We start from the raw sequence: 22,909 nt of genomic DNA on the forward strand, positions 1-22,909 counted from the left end.
GGGCTGTAAGTTTGTTGTGCATATATAAGGAAAATATGGATTTGGTATGGCAGAAGCAAAAGCCATAGGATTTTGTTTAAAAATAAGCCATAATTATAACCTCAGGCCATACTACTTTAAAACAAAATAAAAACCACTTTAGTTTTAGAGGACGCTTTTTAACTGTTTGCATACTCAACAGCTGCCTCTTCATGTTGTTTAGGACTCTGTCTCCTTGCTTGTTCTTTTTTCTTATTTTTTTATTTTTTTTATTTAAAGTTTTAGAGGGCCAATATGAAGTGGCTTCTTTTCCCTACATCAGCTGTTCTGTCCAGGTGAGCCAGGCATCCCTTCAGAGAACATTCATTACTTTTTCTGCCTGTGACACTTCCTGGGGATGTCCAGGGGTGTGAGCAGGGATCCTAGTTTTCCATGATGAAAAAACCAAAATTCTCTGACAGAAAAACATAAAAATCCATGTTTTTCCATGATTAAAATGAAACGCTGAACTTTAGTTTCCCTCGACTGGGGCTCAGACTATCATGTACTTGCTTCATGAACAGAACATCCCAGCCACGCCTGGCTATAATACACTGGAAGAATTTGGGGTGAGCTTCAGTTAACACAGAGAGCCGGAGAATGAGGCTCAGATAAACAGGTTTCTAATGTATATGGTTATTATTTTTCACAAAATGTAAAAACTAAAGATTCTGTGTAAAAATGCAAATTCCACATTTTTCCATGGCAAACAGATTTCTAGAATCCCTGGTTGTGAGGCATCTTGCTGCCACTTGCCCTTAGTGTGAGGACATCTTGTCTGTGCCTGCTGGGGTCAGCTCGATGACTCCATCAGCTATTGGCAACACTAGTACTCACCGGCCCCTTTCTCTTTCTTCATGCAGGTTAGTGAAAGGCGCACTCCACCCCCCGAGTCCTCTCAGAACCCCCCTGCAGTGTCAAGGCCCTGATCTACTAGACGTTCTCAGAAGTACTGTTCCCAAAGGAATAGTACACGATCACCACAGCTTACTTGTTAGACCACATCTTGGCTTAACCTTAGATTTGTTTATAGTGAAAACAAATATAAGTCTATTTAACAAAGAAAGAAGATTGAAATGATAGCAAGCAGAAATATTTGAAACAGAGTTACATATAAAATAAAATCATAACACACGTATTAGAGCCCAAACTTAACTACAGTAATAGGACATTATTATGTCATAAAAGCAAAAGCTCACCCCAAATCCTTCCAGCGTACTATAGCCAGGCTTGGCTGGGATGTTCTGTTCATGAAGCAAGCCCACTGTCTGCTTACTTCTTAGGTAAAAGATACCAGGGTGGTCCTTTGCAAGCCCAGATATATCAAAATAGTCCTTTGAGCTTTATCCATAAACTGGACACCGTCCTGCTGTGTGTTCCTTCCTGTAGATTTTATCATATCTTGTTAATTTCAGAATTTTGATTAGCTGGTGGATTTATATGCAGATAGGTATCCATTGCATATACAATACTCAGTTTGCATATAGCCCAACAGATAGATAAGCAGCCCCTGCGTGCCTGAAAGGAACATATATGTCTTCTCCTGGTGACCTGTTTCAACTCTCAGACCTTAATAACATAATTTTCAGTATAGGTACATAACTCCTTAAATACTATCTTTGCATACGTTTCAGAATGGTTAGGATGACCAGGGTGTTACTGGCTCTCAGTAGAGACCGCACATGACATCCTTCAGTGAATTATTATGCATATAACTGATCCAGAATCCCTTAGGACAGGCTAACAAAGAAAATAACAGAACGCCACTAGCTGTCACCTTCAGCCCCCAACTAAAACCCCTCCAACGCATTATTAAGGATCTACAACCTATCCTGAAGGATGACCCAACACTCTCACAAATCTTGGGAGACGGGCCAGTCCTTGCCTACAGACAGCCCCCCAACCTGAAGCAAATACTCACCAGCAACCACATACCACACAACAGAACCACTAATCCAGGAACCTATCCTTGCAACAAAGCCCGTTGCCAACTGTGCCCACATATCTATTCAGGGGACACCATCACAGGGCCTAATAACATCAGCCACACTATCAGAGGCTCGTTCACCTGCACATCCACCAATGTGATATATGCCATCATGTGCCAGCAATGCCCCTCTGCCATGTACATTGGTCAAACTAGACAGTCTCTACGTAAAAGAATAAATGGACACAAATCAGATGTCAAGAATTATAACATTCATAAACCAGTCGGAGAACACTTCAATCTCTCTGGTCACGCGATTACAGACATGAAAGTTGTGATATTACAACAAAAAAACTTCAAAACCAGACTCCAGCGAGAGACTTGAATTGGAATTCATTTGCAAATTGGATACAATTAACTTAGGCTTGAATAGAGACTGGGAGTGGCTAAGTCATTATGCAAGGTAACCTATTTCCCCTTGTTTTTTCCTACCCCTCCCCATTCCTCAGACATTCTTGTTAAACCCTGGATTTGTGCTGGAAATGGCCCACCTTGATTATCATACACATTGTAAGGAGAGTGATCACTTTAGATAAGCTATTACCAGCAGGAGAGTGGGGGGGGGGGAGAGAAAACCTTTTGTAGTGGTAAACACCCATTTTTTCATGCTTTGTGTGTATAAAAAGATCTTCTGTACTTTCCACAGTATGCATCCGATGAAGTGAGCTGTAGCTCACGAAAGCTTATGCTCAAATAAATTGGTTAGTCTCTAAGGTGCCACAAGTACTCCTTTTCTTTTTGTGAAACTCTGTGCTCCTTGAGCATTCTGCCAGATGAAATCGAGAGGTTCCTGGTTTGCACTGCCAAACAGGTTTTAATCCCCTTACTCCCTTATCTTTTCTCATATATATTCATTGCACTAACTGTTTATCCCATTGTACATTTGTACATATAATAATAGCCTGAGAAATATCGAAATAAGTGTTCATTACAGCAACCACCATAACATTTGAAAGGTTAAAGGTGATCTGTGATGGGAAAAAATTGGGCATGTGCCCATTGTTCCTTCTTTATGATATATATTTATTTACAAAGAAAGCTTTTTAAAAAAAATTGGGTTTTGTTTACTCTGGAAGACTCTACCGTGACTGGAGCACTTATGAAGTTCTGGTATCACATGAGGCAAGAGGCTGAAAGTTGAGCTGTTGGGAGAGGAAAGAATTGTCAGACTACTTAACACTTTTATTTTTACATATTTAACTCCAATGTCTAACAAACATTTCGGAGAATATTTTAGCACCCTCCTCCCCACCCCTTCAAGTAAACCAGTCTTGATGTACTTAATATTTCTGAGGTAAAAAACAGGATAACCACAAAGAGGGCATAATCCCATTAAAAAAATATCCATTGCAGGTGAACAATAATGGGGAGTTGTTGTGGCTGCAAGATAAAGGTAGAGCCATGCTCATCACAGAAGAGTTTATATTCTATATAAACAAGGCAGACAAAGCATGGGAGAGAAAGTATAGGCACAGAAAGATGAACTGACCATGGTCACCATCACACAGTAGATCAGGGCAGAGCTTGAAATAAAAATCAGTTCTCCCAAGACCTTTTCCAGTGCTGTGTCTATTGGACCATCCTGCTCATTTTCAGACATGATAGGAGATCTTGTTATTCTGCCCAGCATCCCCTTCTCAATAGGACAGGTTCTCCTTTCCACAGCTGTACATATGTGAAAGGTGTGATCTGAGCACAGGACTAGGAGCCAAAAGTCTTTGGATTCTGATCCCAGCTCTGATAATATGTGGCAATGACAAATCACTTAATCTCTTTGTCTGTTTCTCCACTTACAGAATGGAGATGTTTACCTATCTCACCAGTGTGCTGTGAAGGTTAACGATTTGTTTGTAAAGTACTTGAAGATGAAAAGCGCTGTAAAAATGCTAACTAGTAGTATTATGTGTGAGCTCTTCATAAGTGCATAATGGCTGTTTGCCTGCACAATATTTAAAGCAATTTGTAACACCCCAAGTATGAAAGGCACTACATGAGATCAAAGTCTAGTTTTCTGTTGTCATTTACAAACGTTCTCTCATATTTTGTGTCCAGGGGTTTTTAACATGGAAGTTAGTCCATATCTCCCTCCTATGCTGTCTCTAGCAAAAATCTGAACTTCAAAATGGTTTTTAAAATTGAACAACAGGAACTCTTTTTCAGAAAAGTAAAAGTTAAGTCTTCATAGGACAGGGATCTATTTTCATTCCGTTCCCTTCTCTCTCCCTCACTGCACACTCTTGTTTCTTCCTTTCTAACATCTCTCAAATGTTTCATCTCCTTCCTTTCTGCCAAAAGCCTTGTCCATCTCTTGCCTTGACTACTACAATCTTTCCCACCCCAATGGCCTGCTCACCTTCAGTCCGTCTGAAAGACTGCCACTAAAATCCTCTTCCTCTCTTGTCACTTGCATCATGTCTGTTCACTGGCTCTCTCCTCACTTTCCATGTTTATCATTATGGCAATGCCTAAAGGCCAACCAAGAAGACAATGAAGGAGAGGGAGGATTGGGGGAAGCAGCCAATCCACACAGGGCAGAGAAAGTCAGAGAAGTTTCTACAGTTTTGACTGGAATGTCCTAATGTGGAAAAAGGTCCCTGCTTTGGCTGCTTGTTGCTACTGGCTGGAGTCTGGCTGGCTCCTCTCTGCACCTTTTCCCCAAGGCTGTTGTGTGGGGGAGAAGCACCACCTGGATCCTAATGCCCTTAGAGTGTGTGTGGGAAGTCTCCCCTGTATAGATCTGGGTCCAGGAGGTGTAGCATGACTGATTACTGTCTTCTTCTCACTTTCCGCATTATCTCACTCCCAACACCTCATGCTGTTTGCTCTACCCACGACTCCTTTTTATCTTTCTTCTACTCTTGGTTTTTTGTCTTCTTCCATGATGCATCCTGTCCTTGGAACTGTCTTCCTTTTCTAGGTTTCACAGTAACAGCCATGTTAGTCTGTATTCGCAAAAAGAGAAGGATTACTTGTGGCACCTTAGAGACTAACCAATTTATTTGAGCATAAGCTTTCGTGAGCTACAGCTCACTTCTGACCACATTCAGTTTGTAAGGATCCATCCTTGAGACACAGTTCTTTTGGATATCCTGCCGACAGTGATCCACTCAGGAAGAAAACAACACAGAAAACTCAAACCAAAAGCAACAGTGCACCACTTTGAGACTGGACCTTCTGGTCCTTGATCACCTTTATGTATTTGCACTGTATGGTCTGTCCAATTTAAATTGTAAACTCCTCAGCTTAGGGGCCTCATCTTGCAAATGCTTATTTTTGTAAGTATGGGTTTTCAGGATCAGGACGTAAGTATTAAAAAAAACCCCAACAAAACAAATGCTCCAATCTTGTAAAGACAAGTTTACAATTACTCATGTGAGAAGTACCACTGACTTCTCTATTACTACTTGTGAGCAAAGTTGTGCACTTGTGTAAGTTCTTTCAGGACTGGAGGTAGGTGGAATAGAAGGCAGTAAGTATCTCTACTGAGCCGAGTTAAGGTTCTTTGGATTTTTGCACAAACAAAAAATTCCAGTCTGTGGCTGTGTTACTATATAGTATATTAAGCAGTATCAAAATTGTTTGTTTAAACTTAGTTATTTTCAGTTTTTAATGTGTTTTAAATGAACTATGTACAGGAGTAACCATCTTTGGAGTAACATTTACCAATCTTAACTGTTACTCAGTGAAGTTTCATTGTTTCATTTCATTTGTGGAAAGTTGAGAGACCAAGAATACTAGCAAAAAGAAAAGGAGTACTTGTGGCACCTTAGAGGCTAACAAATTTATTTGAGCATAAGCTTTCGTGAGCTACAGCTCACTTCATCGGATGCATGCAGTGGAAAAAAACAGGAATACTAGCACTCTCTAGGCTATTTTTTGTAACTCTCCATTCAGTTTGTTTTATGCTCTTTAAGTAAGTGCAAGGACATGATGAATCCTACTCAGATAATTGCATTGGTTTTGTTTAATGTACTGAATAATGACTTTATTGAACTGACTTTTTCAATTTAAATAAATGACTTCAGTAATATTGCTGTTGCATCTAATATCACCATTAAAAACTGACAGATGTTTGGGTTTCAAGGTCTGAGGGCATAACTTTATTAAAGCCTGTACAAAAGGACAACTTTATAAAAGCCTAAAGAAAGTTTTCCAAACACTTCTCAGTCTTGCTGTCACAGTTAAGATCACTGCAAAGTAAAGAACCAATTACTGTAAGCTACTGACCAAGTAGCATGAGTTGTGGTCCTCTGCTACAGCCCTTGTGTCAAGCCTTCCTCTAGGGGTATTAGGTTCTTTGCGAGGACAAGCCTTGTACTTGTGCCTGCTCCCGTGTTCAATTTCCCACCTCTGTACGTACCACAAGGTCTCCCATTCCAAAAACAATATTCAAGTTTGGAGATGGGGCTAGGACAATGCGTCTCCCTCCACACTGTCAGCAAAACACAGCTGTGATTCCCACCAATTCCTGGTGGGTAATCAAAAACTTTTCACTATCCACAGATAGCCATAAAAGTTATAATCAGTCCCTGTGTCTTATAAATGCAGCCCATTCCCTAAAAAGATCTGGCCAACTATAGCTCATCTGATAATGTTTAATAACACAACCCTCGCTTCTGAAACAAAAAGGTGTGTAATATTTTATATATTGGACTGGCATATGATCTTAACAATGTGGGAAGATCTGACATTCCAGGGTGCAATCCAGATGAGTGAGGGGCTGTGGCACCTCTGCCTTGCAGCCTTGGATGCCTTACAATGCTTTGACTTTGTGGCTCCCAACAAGAGCGCCTCACAAACAGCAAGCAGGTCACTCCTGGAGTGTCTGTGTATAGCCACAGTCCTGGTTTTGCAATTCTGACTCCAGCATCCCGTCAGCAAACACCAGCCAGACTCTGGCTTCCAGCAGCCTTGGTTATTATATTCAGGGTGACCCCAGCTCATCCCCAATCCCGGATTCCACCCCCCAAAAAATGTGTATTCTGTACTGCGCTGTCCAGCCCTCTCCTGACAGTTCAGGTAACAAAGGTCCGTTGTCCCTATAAGGGAGCAATATACAACTTGCCAGCTGTAGTGAGGCAGAGTGGCCTCCCACAGACCCGGAGGGGGAGGAACCCCTCACTGAGCCCTGGTGGGTGGAGCCAAGCCGGACTCACCCCCCTCCCTCCCCCCGAAGTCAGTGGGCAGGAGAGGAAGTAGAAAAGGCGGGTCTGGGAGCTCAGTTGGGCTGCAGCTGCCAGAGGAGGCAGATGCTTCCTGCTTGCTTCCGAGCTGGGAGACTGCTGCAGACCCCTGGGGAGCTGAGGACTGGCCAGAGCCGCTGAAGCCATACACCGACCCGACCACAGAGGAGTTGCCAGGACTACCAAAGGCCTTCTACCCTGATGATCTGGACTACCCTCTACAGACCCAGGTACAATCCAAGGGTGAGTTAGGAAGTGGCCCAGGGGCAGCAGACCCTAGTCTGGCTGCAGCACTGCCTGAATTGAGGTCAGTGTGTTGTGGTCAGGATCCCCTCTGACTCAGTGGCAGATCCCACTGGCTCAGTGGAGTGAGTGGGCCTGTGCGCCCCCGCCATCCCAACCCTGGGGTGGCAGTCTTCCTCTCTCTAGGCTAAAAAGCCAGTGCTTGTCAGCCATCTACTGGAGCTAGGATGCCCGAACCCGGTGCTGCTTGGCTCTGAATACAGGCCCAAGACATAGGTCTTTGTTGCCCACCCTGACTAAGGGCCTGGGCGCCTTAACTGTGTTTGCTGCTCGGCCCTGAACACAGGCCGGAGCTATAGACTCATTGCCCTGCGCTGACTGAGGGCCTGGGTTACTTAACTGCCTTTGTTGCTTGACCCTGACCACAGGTCCGAGCTATAGACTCTTGCCACGCCACTAAATCCCCATGACAGGCAACGCCCAGAGACGTAGTGAGGTGGAGTGGCCTTCCATGGTCCCGGAGGGGGAGGAACCCTGCCGCTGAACCACTACACCACCTTACATGGAATTATCCACACAGCTCACAAAACTGAATTAATGGTGATTAAAGAACAAAAAAGTTTATTTAACTACAAAGAGAGAGATTTTATGTGAGTACAAGAGGCATTAAAGTCAGAAGTGGTTACAGGAAGAATAAAGATAAAATGCTTTTTAGTACTCAACTAAACAAACTAGGCTTGGTTCAAAGTAAAATTCTTACCATATGCTCCCAGCAGCGTTATTGACCAGTTTTCAGGTCAGGATTGCTCCCAAAGTCAAAGAGAAGGATTCTTTTGTCTTCCTAGGTTAAAGAGAGAGTGATAGGCAGCTTATAACTTGGTTTCAACAATACAAAATTTGAGTCTCACACAGTGACTCAAGTTTCTAGAACAAAAGATATTTTGATTAGTCAGCTGTCTTTCACTGTCCATGGCTGTAGATGAGCCATGGTACCATGGAAGGCCCTCTGTTGACTCCTGGCATCAAGGCTTGAATCTTGTTCACCTGAAAAATACTGGCAGTGCTGCTGTTAAGCCCAGGAACACACATTGCAAATGAATTAATATTATGCATCAGCCATAAATTTTCGTGTTTATAGTAGACACATTAACTTTGGTTGGCCTACGTGCAAGGGTAACTCCTGGAGTGGCAGCTGATCACATTCACTTCAGTTAGGTTGGCACACCTGGGGCCTATTGTGGATCCTCTTTTTTTTTTTTTTTTTTTTAATGCTACAAACAACAGGAAGAACTCCAAGAAGTAGATGGTCATGACTAAACCCAGGGCTGCTTTTTGGATGGCTACTGTTTTGGCATATTATTTACCCTAAAAATAAACTACCAAGTCAGTGCTGATGGAGGTTTCACGCTGTACCTGCATATCTTTCTGGATCCTGGACTCTCTTCATTGTAGTAATGCCTCATTAATTTGAGCATGGATATATTCCACACTTATCAAGCTCCTCTCATTTCTATTGTTTATCATAATAAAATGGTTTGCTTATGGTACACTCCTGGTGGTTGTGGAAAGACAATGGCAAAACACCTGCACTGGGGCAACAATGGTGCATGTGAAGTGGAGTTATCAGAGAACTGGCGATAGCTGGTGTAGAGTGACCTTTAGCATCTCTAGGATGGTACAGTCCAAGAAAGGAAGCTGGATAATACACCACCACATGCAGTTCAATGAACTGGAAAACTAGAGATGGTTAATGAAAGCACTGCAGTAGTTCACTAGTAGCCATGGTCCAAACCATACAAGCTTTTATAGCTGCAAGCCAAACACCTTGTATTACACCTAGAAGTATATAGAAAGCCAGTGCAGCTTCTGGAGAAGAGATGTTGCGTTTCTTATCACAAGCAACATTCAGCAAGCAGAGCCACACTCAGCAATAATCAAAGCCTCCAAATGGTCTTCACGTGTAGAAGTAGAACTTATTGCAGTAATGTCACACAGGCATTAATGGTTATGTTGAGATCCATTATGTTTAAATAAGCACCAAACTGCTACCATGCTACCTGGGACTCCAGCAGCAATAGGGGATTCATAAACACCCACAGATTGCTAACCAAACATATAAAGCATCTGCATTAACAGGAAAGATGCCATCCCTGTCAAGCTTTTTCCATTTGATTCCCCATGCTTCTCAAAAACACATTCATCACATCTGGGTTAAAGCTTAACTAACTCAGGCCTGGTCCACACTACACAGTTTGGTTGATGTAAGCTGCCTTATATTGACCTAATCATATCTGTGTCTACACTGCCAGGTCCATTCAACTGACATAACTTGCCTGCCATGTTGGCTTAATTACTCCACCCCCGTCAGAGGCGTAGCACTTAAATCAATGTTGTAAGGTTGATGCGGAGGCAGGGTAGACACAGCATTACTTACGTCAACTTTACTGGCCTCCAGGAGGTGTCCCACAATGCTCTGTTGTGACCGCTCTGGTGAACGATTTCAACTCCACTGCACAGCAGCCAGGTACACAGGAAACAGCTTCTCCCTTGTTAAAGGACTGGGAACTTTTGAATTCCCATTTCCTGTTTGATCAGTGAGGAGAGCTCACCAGCCCAGCTGATCAGGGTGACTCAGTGTCCCAATCGCGCTCTAACCTGTAGTACACAGGAGGTGGTGGATCTTATTGTCTGTGGGGAGAAGAGTCAGTGCAGGGCACAGCTCCAGTCCAGCTGTAGAAATGTACACATCTACAAAAGGGTCACGTGGGACATGGGGGACAAGGGCAACACCAGGGACACGCAGGAGTGCCACGTGAAAATCAAAGCCCTTCAGCAGGCATACCAGAAGACAAGGGAGGTGAACAGTCGTTCTGGTTATATACCGCAGACATGCCACTTCTACAGTGAGCTACATGTGATCCTCAGCGATGAACCCATTATGAGCCCCAAGAGCAGCGTGGCTACCTCTGAGGAGTCGGAGTCCTGGGCCACTGCAGGCAACACTGAGGAGGTGAATGGGAAACAGGTGAGGGGGGGATCCATTCTCCCAGAGAGCCAGGAGCTCTTTAAAACCCCAGAGCAGTCCAGCTACTTGCAGAACAGCATCGTGGCCAAGCGTGATGTCAGGGAAGGGACCTTTGGTGAGTATGCAATTCCAATTCATATTTTCCAATTCACATTCTTATAGTCTGTTTAATTTTTTTAAAAAATAGGTGAGGTAGACTGGCTATCTGCTTTCCAGTGGCCAAACCAGCTAGGCGGAGGACTGTTGATGTCCAAAGGGGTGGCTTGGGAATCCTCCACAGAAATCTCCAAGAAAGTTTCCTGGAGGTACTCTGCAATCCATTGCAGAAGGTTTCTGGGGAGGGCTGCCTAATTTCTTCCACCATGGTAGGGCTCTTTCCCACGTCACTCCAGTATTAACTCTGCTGGCATCACTGCAGTACACAGCATAGCAGCATAAGGACCCTGTCTGTACCTGGATGCTTGCCGCATCTGTTCTCCTGCCGTCTCTGTTACCCTCAGGAGAGTGTTATCAGCTAGGCTCACCTAGGGAGAGGATGGAAGTTTTCATTTCAATTGTTCAGACTGCAAACAGTAGTACATGTGATCGCGTCCCCATTGTGCTTTTCCACTTTTCCCAGACATGCCAGTAGTTTGAGTGGCAGAGGTTGGCATTGAGCTTAGCACCTGCAAGCCTCAGGCCATTGCTAGCAGCAGTGGCGCTGCGGGGGTTTGAGGGAAGGGAAATTTTCTTGTGCACTCTCGCCATCGCGAGCCCACCCCCAGTGCTGCCTCTGCTAAGGCTTGTGGTTTGGGAGGGTCAGCAGTGGTCTCCGTTCTCCACACAACATTCATGTTACAAAGGACAAGTGGCATTGGCTCCCTGCCCACTTGTGCTCCCACCATGGGTTGCCTACCCAATGCTGTAGGTGGTCCGGCGCCCATGTCCCTGGGCTATACTCACCATGACTGGGACAGCAAGCTGGTTCAATGAATACCTTGTGTAAATGAAAATGTTCTGCCTTGTACTTCAGTAGAATAAGGGGAGTGATTTTTATATAACAGCTGTGCACTAGACCCTGGGTCTGCACTGACAATGATTGCTTTGTGCTTTCCATGTCTTACAGCTGAAAGTGTGGTCTTCAGCTCTTCCTCCACACTGGTGGAGGGGTTGTCCCAGATTAGAAGAAGGCAAAAGAGAACATTTGACGACATGTTCAATGAGATTGTGAACGCCTTTGGGACAGCAGACACTGAGCAGAGAGCGAAGAGGATTTCTCTCTCTGAAAAACTGGACATGGACATGGCGAGCAGGAGACCAGTCCAGGAGAGTGAGCATGGCGTGCAGCAGAAAATGCTGTGGATTCTGCAAGGATTCTGTTGAGGTTTCTAGTAGACCTTCAGGAGAAACACCTGAGGGTAGACTCTCTTTGCAGCCCCTGCAGAATGGCATTCCTGCAGCTCTGTATTCCCCCTCCCCCTCTCGCAAATCCTCCAAGAGGTGAGGAGGGAAAATGCTATATCCCTTCTACTCAACATTGGGGGAGGGTCCTAAGAGTAAAAGCCGCACATATGATGATGTTTGACAGGCAAGGCCACTGTGCTTTTAAAGACAATATTGATGTGTTTTTCCCCTCCCACTTTTATTCCACTGTCTGTCCAAGATTAAATTATCTTTCTGATCTTTCAGTTTCAATATGTTTGTGCAATAAAAGTGCAGGTCCTGAGAATGAAATAATCTTTATTACTTCACACAATAGAGGGAGGGGAGAAAGGGAAGGTACAGGGAAACTGAGGCAACAGAAGGGATTTGCTGGAGACAGAAACCCAGTAGGCACCGCAAGGTTCACAGTATGGGAAGACACAACTCAAGAAGCAGTGCACAGTACTTGGTCATTACTAAATCGGGTTTTTAAAGCCTCTCTGAGTTGCAGTGCTCCATGCTGAGCACTCTTATTCCGCTGGTATCTGGCTACTCAAAATTAGACAGCCTATCCGCCGCCACACCCCACCGCTGTGGAAACTTCTCACCTGTGGCCTCACAGATATTATGGAGCAGGCAGCTATAACCATGGGGATATTGCTTTCACTGAGGTCTAACCTAGTAAGTAAACGGCGCCAGCAACCCTTTAACAGGATCTTTCCTGGTCAAAGGCACATTCAATTCTGCACTTGCTCAGCCTATTGTTGCTGTTCCGGCTGCTGGTATATGGCTTCATGAGTCATGGGAACAAGAGATAGGCTGGGTCTCCCAGGATCACTGTTGGGATTTCAACGTGACCAGTGGTTATTTTGCATTCCAGAAAGAAAGTCCCCGCTTGCAGCTTTTTAAACAGACCTGTGGTCTTAAAGATGCAGGCATCATGCACCTTCCCTGTCCATCCCACGTTGATGTCAATAAAACGCCCCATATGATCCACCAGCACTTGCAGCACCGATGAAAAGTATCCCTTGCTGTTTACGTACTCTTTGGCATGGTGGTCTGGTGCCAAGATAGGCATATGCATGCCATATGTTGTCCCACCGCAGTTAGGGAACCCCATTGCAGCAAAACCATCCAGTATGTCCTGCACGTTGCCAAGAGTCACTACCCTTAACAAAAGGCAATTAATGGCTCTGCATACTTGGATCATAGCCCCCACAGTGGATTTACCAACTCCAAATTGATTCCTCACTGACTGGTAGCAGTCTGGCATTGCAAACTTCCACACAGCAATCGCCACTCGCTTCTCCATTGTCGGAGCAGATCTCATTTTAGTGTCACTGTGCTGCAGGGCTGGGGAGAGCTCCGCGCACGGTTCCTGGAAAGTGGCCTTGTGCATATGAAAGTTCTGCAACCACTGATCAAAATTGCATAGCTGCATAATGATGCAATTCCACCAGTCAGTGCTTGTTTCTTGGGACCAAAATGGTGCTCAACCATGTTTGGCTGCTATGGGATTGCCAGCAGCAACCAGGAATTGTTTTGTTCTGTGGCTTCCAGCAGGGCTGCTTGAAGGACATTGCCATATTCTGCGTGGCTGCTCCTCTCCCAGCTCTGGGAATACTGCAGGATAAAGCATGTGGTATTTGTAATGCTCAGAACTAGAGTGCACAGCTGAGCGGGGTCCACGCTTCTCGGGATATGGTGTACGCGTGGCTATGCCAGGCTGTTGAAAAAAGGCATGAAATATTATGGGTTGCAGTTGTGAGAATGTTTTAGTACCAAGAGGCATTCCCAAGCCCTTCCCCAAACCCTTGTGGCAAGCTGTGCCATGCAAGAGCTATCCACAGTGCGCTGCTCTCTGCAGTGCCTAATTTGTAATGAAAGAGGTGCTGAGGCTCAAGCAGATTTTTTACATTCATAACTGATGCAAAAGCCCCTTCATTTTCAGTTTAAACCCATTTTTACCAAAACATTCACAGGTTTTACAAAAAGTGTTGTTCAGCTTTTTTCTGATTTTCACCCGACTTTTGTATCATTCAAATATATAAAAATAACTTCTGTTATTAGGAAAATACAATACATTGCATGAGATATATGTATTATGATAATACATTAGTCTACACTACAAAATTAGGTCGATATTATTGAAGTTGATTTTTAGAAATCGATTTTATACAGTTGATTGCGTATGTCCCCACTTAGTGCATTAAGTCAGTGGAGTGCATCCTCACTACCGTGGCTAGCATCAACTTATGGAGCACTGCACTGTGGGTAGCTATCCCACAGTTCCTGCAGTCTTGTTGCCCATTGGAATTCTGGGTTAAGCTCCCAATGCCTGATGGGGGAAAAAACATTGTCGCGGGTGGTTTTGGGTACATGTTGTCAGTCACCCCTCCCTCCGTGAAAGTAACGGCAGACAATCGTTTCATGCCTTTTTTTCCGTGCAGACGCCATACTGTTTTCAGCAGATGGTGCAGTCGGACTGCTAACCGTCATCATCCACTGCTTCTGCTGCAGCTCTACTCTGCTGCTTTTGTCTCACTAGCAAATGTCTCCATGTTGTCTGTCATGGGCTTCCGGGTACATGTGTTCTTCCTCGGGAAATGTGTGAGGTGCTAACCGTTGTCATCCACTGCAACTCTGCTCTCCTGCTCTCATGAATCCACCTTGCAGGTTCTCTCGTCGTTCTCTATAAATATCTATTCTCGTGGCATCCATCGTCAGCCACTGCTTCTGCTGCAACTCTGCTCTCCTGCAGACTCCATACCACGGCAAGCATGGAGCCCGCTCAGATCACCGCGGCAGTTATGAGCATTGTAAACACCTCTCTCATTATCCTGCAGTATGTGCAGAACCAGAACCTGCAAAAACAAGCAAGGAGGCGACGGCTGCGTGGTGATGAGGACATGAACACAGACTTCTCTCAAAGTATGGGCCCTTGCAATTTGGACATCCTGGTGGCAATGGGGCAGGCTCATGTAATGGAACACCAATTCTGGGCCCGGGAAACAAGCACAGACTGGTGGGACCACATACTGTTGCAGGTCAGTGATGATTCCCGGTGGCTGAGAAACTTTCGCATGCGTAAGGGCACTTTCATGGAACTTTGTGACTTGCTTTCCCTTGCCCTGAAGCACAAGAATACCAAGATGAGATCAGTCCACACAGTTCACAAGTGAGTGGCGATAGTCTTCTGGAAGCTTGCAACACCAGACTGCTACCGGTCAGTCGGGAATCAATTTGGAGTGGGCAAATCTACAGTGGGGGCTGCTGTGATCCAAGTAGCCAATGCAATCACTGAGCTGCTGATATCAAGGGTAATGACTCTGGGAAATGTGCAGGTCATACTAGATGGCTTTGCTGCAATGGGGTTCCCTAACTGGTGGGGCGATAGACGGAATGCATATCCCTATCTTGGGACGGGACCACCTTGGCAGCCGGTACATAAACCGCAAGGGGTACTTTTCAATGGTGCTGCAAGCACTGGTGGATCACAAGGGATGTTTCACCGACATCAACATGGGATGGCCGGGAAAGGTACATGATGCTCACATCTTCAAGAGCTATGGTCTGTTTGAACAGCTGCAGGAAGGAACTTACTTCCCAGACCAGAAAATAATGTTGGGGATGTTGAAATGCCTATAGTTATCCTTGGAGACCCAGCCTACACCATAATGCCATGGCTCATGAAGCCATACACAGGCATCCTGGACAGTAGTAAGGATCTGTTCAACTATAGGCTGAGCAAGTGCAGAATGGTGATAGAATGTACATTTGGACGTTTAAAAGCTCGCTGGTGCAGTTTACTGACTCGGTTAGACCTCAGCGAAACCAATATTCCCATTGTTATTGCTGCTTGCTGTATGCTCCACAATATCTGTGAGAGTAAGGGGGAGACGTTTATGGTGGGGTGGGAGGTTGAGGCAAATCGCCTGGCCGCTGATTACGCGCAGCCAGACACCAGGGCGATTAGAAGAGCACAGCAGGGCGTGCTGCGGATCAGAAAAGCTTTGAAAACCAGTTTCATGACTGGCCAGGCTACGGTGTGACAGTTCTGTTTGTTTCTCCGTGATGAAAACACGCCCCCTTGGTTCACTCTACTTCCCTGTAAGCCAACTGCCCTCCCCACTTTGATCACCACTTGCAGAAGCAATAAAGTCATTGTTGTTTCAAAATCGTGCATTTTTTATTAATTCATCACACAAATAGGGGGATAACTGCCAAGGTAGGCCAGGAGGCGTGGGGGAGGAGGGAAGCACTGGGTGGGGTGGTGGATGAGGGGAAGAGGGAAGGACAAGGCCACACTGCATTTCAAAACTTATTGAATGCGAGCCTTCTGTTGCTTGGGCAGTCCTCTGGGGTGGAGTGGTTGGGTGCCCAGAGGGGCCCCCCACCCCGCATTCTTGGGTGTCTGGGTGAGGAGGCTATGGAACTTGAGGAGGAGGGCGGGTGGTTACACGGGCTGCAGCGGCAGTCTGTGCTCCTGCTGTCTTTCTTGCAGCTCCACCAGATGCTGGAGCATGTCAGTTTGATCCCCCAGTAGCCTCAGCATTGCATCCTGCCTCCTCTCATCACGCTGCCACCACCTCTCCTCTTGCTCCCACAACCTCTCATCTTGCTCGTCCCTCCTGTCCTCGCGTTCATTTTCTGCTTTCCTGGACTCTGCCATTGTTTGTCTCCACGCGTTCTGTTGAGCTCTTTCAGTGCGGGAGGACTGCATGAGCTCAGAGAACATTTTATCGCGAGTGCGTTTTTTTTTTTGCCTTCTTATCTGTGCTAGCCTCTGGGACGGAGATGATAGGGGGAGTGTTGAAACATTTGCAGCTGCATGAGGGGAAAAAAAGGGAGAGTAGTATTTAAAAAGACACATTTTAGAGAACAATGGGTAGACTCACGGTGAACCAAGCGGTTAACATTACATAGCACATGTGCTTTTGGTACAAGGTTGCATTTTGCCTCTTATATTGAAGGCCTGCCGGTTTGGTGTGAGAAATCACACACGCAGGGCCAGGCAACAGAATTTGGTTTGCAGGCAGCCATGATAATCCACAGTCTTTCAGCTTCTTCAATCTTCATAACATGTGGGAATGGTTTCAGACAGCAGCGCACTCATTTCCGATAACAAGCAAAGCCTGTTGGGTTGGCCATTTAAAAGGAGGGGCTGCGGTTTTCGGGTTAACGTGCAGTACAAACCCAACTGCCCCGCCCCCCGAATTCTCTGGGATAATTGCTTCACCCCTCCTCTCACCGCGTGACTAGTATCAGGGAAGATCCCTGCCAGCCAAACGCGAACAGCTGAGCGTGAACGGGGCCCCCGCCACCGCGTGGCTAAAAGCGGGGATGATTTCTTTTCAGCCACAGGGAAACAGCCGAGCAGGAACGGCCACCTCTGAATCTCCCCAGAAGATTTCTGCTCCATCCCCAGACACGTTAACAGACTTTTCCAGTAGCTGTACTGGCCGCAAATGCATCCCAAGTCTTCAGGGCAAATTAATCATTAAATCACACTTGCTTTTAAACCATGTATTATATTTACAAAGGTACACTCTCCAGAGGTGCCTTCTCCGGTTTCATGGTCTGGGAGCCCGCCTTGGAAGGGTATTGGCTCCAGGGTGATAAACAGTTCCTGGCTGTCGGGGAGAACGGTTTTCCGCTTGCCTGTTGTGTGGTATCCTCATCATCATCTTCCTTGTCCCCAAAATCCTCATCCCTGTTGCGTGAGACTCCACCCTTGCATGAGTCCATGGACAGGGGTGGGGTAGTAGTAGGGGCGCTCTCTAGAATTGCATGCAGCTCATCACAGAAGCGGCATGTCTGGGGCTCTGACCCAGAGCAGCCGTTTGCCTCTTTGGTTTTTTGGTAGGCTTGCCTGAACTCCTTAATTTTCATGTGGCACTGCTCTGGGTCCCTGTTATAGCTTCTGTCCATCATGCCCTTGGAGATTTTTTTCAAATATTTTGGCATTTCATCTTTTGGAACGGAGTTCTGATAGCACGGATTCGTCTCCCCATACAGCGATCAGATCCAGTACCTCCCGTTCGGTCCATGCTGGAGCTCTTTTGCGATTCTGGGGCTGCATGGTCACCTCTGCTGATGAGCTCGCCACACTGGCCAAACAGGAAATGAAATTCAAAAGTTCCTGGTTCTTTTCCTGTGTACCTGGCTAGTGCATCTGAGTTGAGAGCACTGTCCAGAGCGGTCACAATGGAACACTCTGGGATAGCTCCCAGAGGCCAATACCGTTGAATTGCGTCCACACTACGCCAAATTCAACCTGGCAATATCGATTTCAATGCTAATCCCCTCGTCAGGGAGGAGAACAGAAATCGATTTTAAGAGCCCTGTAACTCAACAAAAATGGCTTCGTCATGTGGATGGGTGCAGGGTTAAATCAATTCAACGCTGCTAAATTCGACCTAAACTCGTAGTGTAGACCAAGGCTAAGTGTATGTGCCTGTTGAAGTAAAGCTATGTATTAGTCTAGAACATGCACGCAATAAACAAACAGGCACGCACTCTAGATCTGAAGTGCATGCGCATCTGTACATATTGATGAATCTCACACCCACCACGTACACATTTCAAGCATACATGCCAAACCCACGAAAAAAACGCAGAAATTGGGCTTTTTTTTTTTTTGGCTTAATTGGCTTGGGAGTTGCTTGTTGGTTAGTTTTTGGCTTGTAGCTTGTTGCTTGTTGTAGCTCAGGGGTCTCAAATTCAAATGACCACGAAGGCCACATGAGAACTAGTACATTGGCCCGAGGGCCGCACCACTGACCACCACCCCCCACCCGCTGCCCCTGCCCCACCCACACTCCACCCCTTCCATGAGGCCCCGCCCCTGCCCCGCCTCTTCCCACCACTTCCCTGCCCCCATTCTAACCCCTTCCCCGAAGCTCCCATTCCCTGTTCCCAGTCAATGGGAGCTTCGGGGCAGGTACCTGGAGGCGCGGCCAGGGCAACACACAGACCCCTGTGCCCCCCGCCCTTCCTCCAGGTCCTGGCCACTTTCCGGAGCAGTGTGGGAGCAGAGTAGGCAGGGAGGGAGCCTGCCCTGTCCCCGGTGCATGCTGGGCCGGAGCCTCTTTAGGTAAACGCTGGGGGAGCGGGAGGGCCGCGGGGACCTTGTAGGCTGCAGAAAATAGCCCCACGGGCCGCGTGTTTGAGACCCTGGTTGTAGCTTGTTGCTTCTTTTTTTTGATTGGGTTCCAGCAAACAGGGGCAAGGGGGGGATAGAGTCGGGGGGCACAGCAGGTGCACCACAGTCTCAGACTGCACACCAGGGGGATCTAGTCACATAGAGTGTTGGGGTTCTTAGGGATTGGCTTGTTTTGACCTTGTTTTGAAATGAGATTAGCTTGATTTTTCGCTTATTGTGAAAGTCAGGGTGCTTATTTACCACATGAAAGTTGGCAACTGTGATTTCAAGCTGTTAGCAGATAATGGTTTAAAGATTTGACACACTAAAGTGGGAAGAAAAGGAAAATCTATATCAGAATACGTTTCAGAACACACCGAAGTATTCGAAAGTTTAAAAAAAACAAAAACCAGGAGAAAAGGATGAAGTTGAATGTATGTGCTGCAAACGGTATTGCCCAATTATTAAATGTAAATATTTATAGGCTAATAGGTCTAAGACTAAAACAGTACACTGTTTATTTAAATGAGAAGTTTTATTTGGGGATTAGAGATATATTGTTTTCTTAAACTTAGAGGTTTGAGTTCTGTAGCGAGCCACATTGATGAATGGAACTCATAGCATTAATCTACTGAATACTTTTTCCCCCTGTCTTTCCGTCCACCAAAATAAACCCCAGTATTTACCTAGAAAAATTATTAATAGTTTTTTGCACTGATTTTCACCTGTTTTTGTTGTTGCGGTAATAAATAGTGATGAATTCCTGGGAAAAATTAAATAAAATAAAAACTGAAAATGAAGGGCCTTACTGATGCAGCAAGCCTGGAGGTGCTGGAGCTCAGCCCTCATCAGCCCAGGCAAAAATTAAGCACTGGCTCTCTGCATCGATGCAACTGATGACACACTCCATCGACACAAGAATTGTGGTGTGGACACACAACTGAATTAATTACGGCGGCCACTGGATGTCCACTTAACTGAAGTTGACTTCAGTTTGTAGCAGGGCTTTGGAGCTGTGCTCTGGCTCTGCTCCAGCTCCAGGCAAAAACCTACTGCTCCGGAGCTGCTCTGTGCTCCAGCTCTGGGCTCCACTCCAAAGCCCTGGTTTGTAGTGTAGATGTGCCCTTACCCTGATTCAAGCCCCATCATCTATTAGGCATTGGGAAAACAAAGAGACTGCATTACTTCCCCATTTTGTGCGGGGGGGGGAAAGGTAGAGCTGTATGTCACCTGTATATTGATGGCATTGCAGCACAAAACGGGCTCCCCCAGTTGCCTCATATATGTTTGAACAGGATAAGGTCACAGCACATACCTCTCCAGGCAAGAGCCCTTTGAGTAGATGAACAGTTGCCAACAAGATGATAAGAAAGAACCAAAACACTTTGATGTATCCCACCTGGCGTCCACAGATGACTCAATGCCACCTTGTCAGTGGTAGCAAAGATTACTAATTGATCTAAAAAAAAATCAGCCCAGACGCCTGTACTTTGATTGCCTTTTAGAAAGGGGTGATCCACTAGTTAGACTCATGCAGCATCAGATTCGTGGCCATAAAATGTGCTCTGAAAACATGGACCAGAAAATGAAAACCAGCATAAGTCTCACCCTGCAGCCCCCAAGAATAAAAATGATTTGTGTCTACTATTAGTGAAAATGTATAAGACCAGCTTAACTCTTGTATAAATTATAACCCTAGTGTGAGTAGGTGGCTTCTCCCAGACTGCTCAAAACATAGGCCATACAAGTTTCAATGACTCAAAATTTATCTCCATCCTAGGGTTTGGCTTTATTCACCTAACGAATTTGAAAAAAATATATAATGCAGTCCAAGCTTTCTCCTTATGTGTGGTTGCTTCTAGGGTTCCTCAAAAAGGACTGCTCAGCCCACACACTAGATCTTGGTCTCCCCTTTCCTTTATATCCAGGTGGAATAAAGAGCCAGCTGCAACAGAGTGTCAGTAAAAACCCATTTTATATCAGCAGGATCATCTCCTCTTAACAGCAGGATTTTCAGATAATGCTGTTACACAGTGATGAGACCAAATATGTTGTCTCTGGCTCTGTGCGCACTTTCCGTCATGTAATGCAGTTTGCATGCTGGGGAAACTGGCTTGTTCTTTCAGTTTTTTTAAATGTTGTAAATTCTTCATTCACTGAATGGCTGAAACTAGTGTTTCGTACCTTATCCTCCTGTTCCCATCTATTTCCACCTTGTTTTGTACTTATGCACTTCCCCTAGCACTTAGTGGAAAGTCTTCCCTTTGCACAGGCATACTACATTATTTTTAAATTACAATTTTCCTTGCAATTTGCCATATATCAAAATTGGCCTTAGATTATGGTTACATAGTTTGAGAATAGAGCCTGTGGTCTTCATGCGCTCGGGAACAATTGCTAATAAATGGCCTGATCCTGCTCCCATTTACTTCAATGGGAGTTTTTCTGCAATCTGTATTCGCGTAAAACATCCTTTGTGCCAAATTCACTTCTGACACAAATGGGCACAACTCCTTTGAACTCAGCAGAGTTGAATGCACTTATGCCAAGAGTGAATTTGTCCCATTAACTTCAATGGCAGTTTTTCCTGAGCAAGAACAGCAGAGTCAGACTTCTGTCTGATTTCTACAGTCCTGGTCTCACACAGCACATCTGTACTGTTGTTAAACCAACTAGTGGTAAGTATCAGTGGTAAAACAGATTTTCTAGTTTAGTTTTCAAAGCATTTTTCTTCTAGCTGTCTAAATGATTAATGTGAATAGGAAAATACTGTTGACCCATTTAAATCATGTCAGACAACATCCATTGCTCATCTGCATAATGAAATACACACCGAACATTACATCTTAAGTATAGGACCCAGTGAACTACAAAATAATATTTTACTCATTTAGATTATGAAGTATAATATAGGACATTAGTACTAATCACAGTATTAAATATTAAGCCATGCAAATTGTAATTGTCAGTGAGAAAGAACTATAAATTGAAAAGGCTATTAGCATTTCAGCTATAACAGTTAATTTGTGTAGTCTTTTTTTTTTTTTTGCAAGTGTGCAGTTTAAAAAAGTCTATATGTCAAAACACAATTTTGTAATAAAGCACTAAAATCAGAGTATTTGTTTTGTATCGTTTTATTATTTACTTTCAAACATTAAAGAAGGAAGTTAGAAATATTAATGTGCAGGACTAAAATATATTGAAGTGCTTTATAGCACAATGATACTAAATTGTTTTTTTATTTGAGTAAAATCAAATTTAAATGGCAAATTATTAGTAATTGAGTTGGAAAGTCATTTTGAGCACTAGTTAGGAAACAAAGGTGAGTTGAGGCTTTTGAAAAAATATTAATTTAATTAGATAGAGACGTCATTTCCAGCATTTTAAAATGAATATAAATTTTAAAATATTTAATTTAGGCTGTCAAAAGGTTTCTGTGGTTATCCACCTTTTCAACAGTTTTGTGAGATGTGCAAATAGGTCTATGAGTCACTTATAATTATTTGTTTTTTGTTTGTTATATTAGTAATTCTGTGTTCAGTTTGAATCTAATACAGTTCACACTGCATGCTTTGGTTTATGTATATTTTAGTGTGTCTGATTGACAGTGATTGAGCATTTCTTATTGAGTGCTTGGGTTTTTTTTGTCATAAATGATGTATGTTGGTTGTGCTGAAAATGTAAACAACTTCTTCCTGTATCACTGTTTGATAAACAGGCACTTTTATGCTAAGGAGATCTTTGTATATTTTAAGCAAGAAGGTAGGGTGTTCTATTTAAAAACAACAACAACAAACAAAATATTTATTACACTCTTCTAAACAGGATCTGTAATCCTATAATTCAGATTCGCTCAGTGAATCAAATGTCACATTTATGAATAAACGCTGTAGTTACGCAGTGATATA

The 22,909-nt window shown here is 44.6% G+C and overlaps 1 protein-coding gene across 6 annotated transcripts in view; it reads left to right on the plus strand.

Moving 5' to 3' along the window:
• The window catches only part of METAP1D (methionyl aminopeptidase type 1D, mitochondrial), a 74,702-nt gene that overhangs the window by 11,136 nt on the left and 40,657 nt on the right, over positions 1–22,909 (plus strand). For 2 of the 6 annotated variants that reach the window (XM_073305837.2, XM_073305841.2), the window contains exons 1-3: positions 7,256–7,418; positions 10,319–10,571; positions 11,562–11,935. The exons of 3 other annotated variants lie outside the window; for them this stretch is intronic. In XM_073305837.2, the coding sequence (XP_073161938.1) occupies positions 11,881–11,935 (55 nt within the window). In that variant the 5' untranslated portion in view covers positions 7,256–7,418; positions 10,319–10,571; positions 11,562–11,880. Of the gene's footprint in view, positions 1–7,255; positions 7,419–10,318; positions 10,572–11,561; positions 11,936–22,909 lie in introns of those variants that run through there. One more of the 6 variants, XM_073305838.2, reaches the window with a different exon arrangement.

This window comes from Lepidochelys kempii, chromosome 11 (genome assembly GCF_965140285.1).
Source record: "Lepidochelys kempii isolate rLepKem1 chromosome 11, rLepKem1.hap1, whole genome shotgun sequence".
Taxonomy (NCBI): Eukaryota; Metazoa; Chordata; order Testudines; family Cheloniidae; genus Lepidochelys; species Lepidochelys kempii.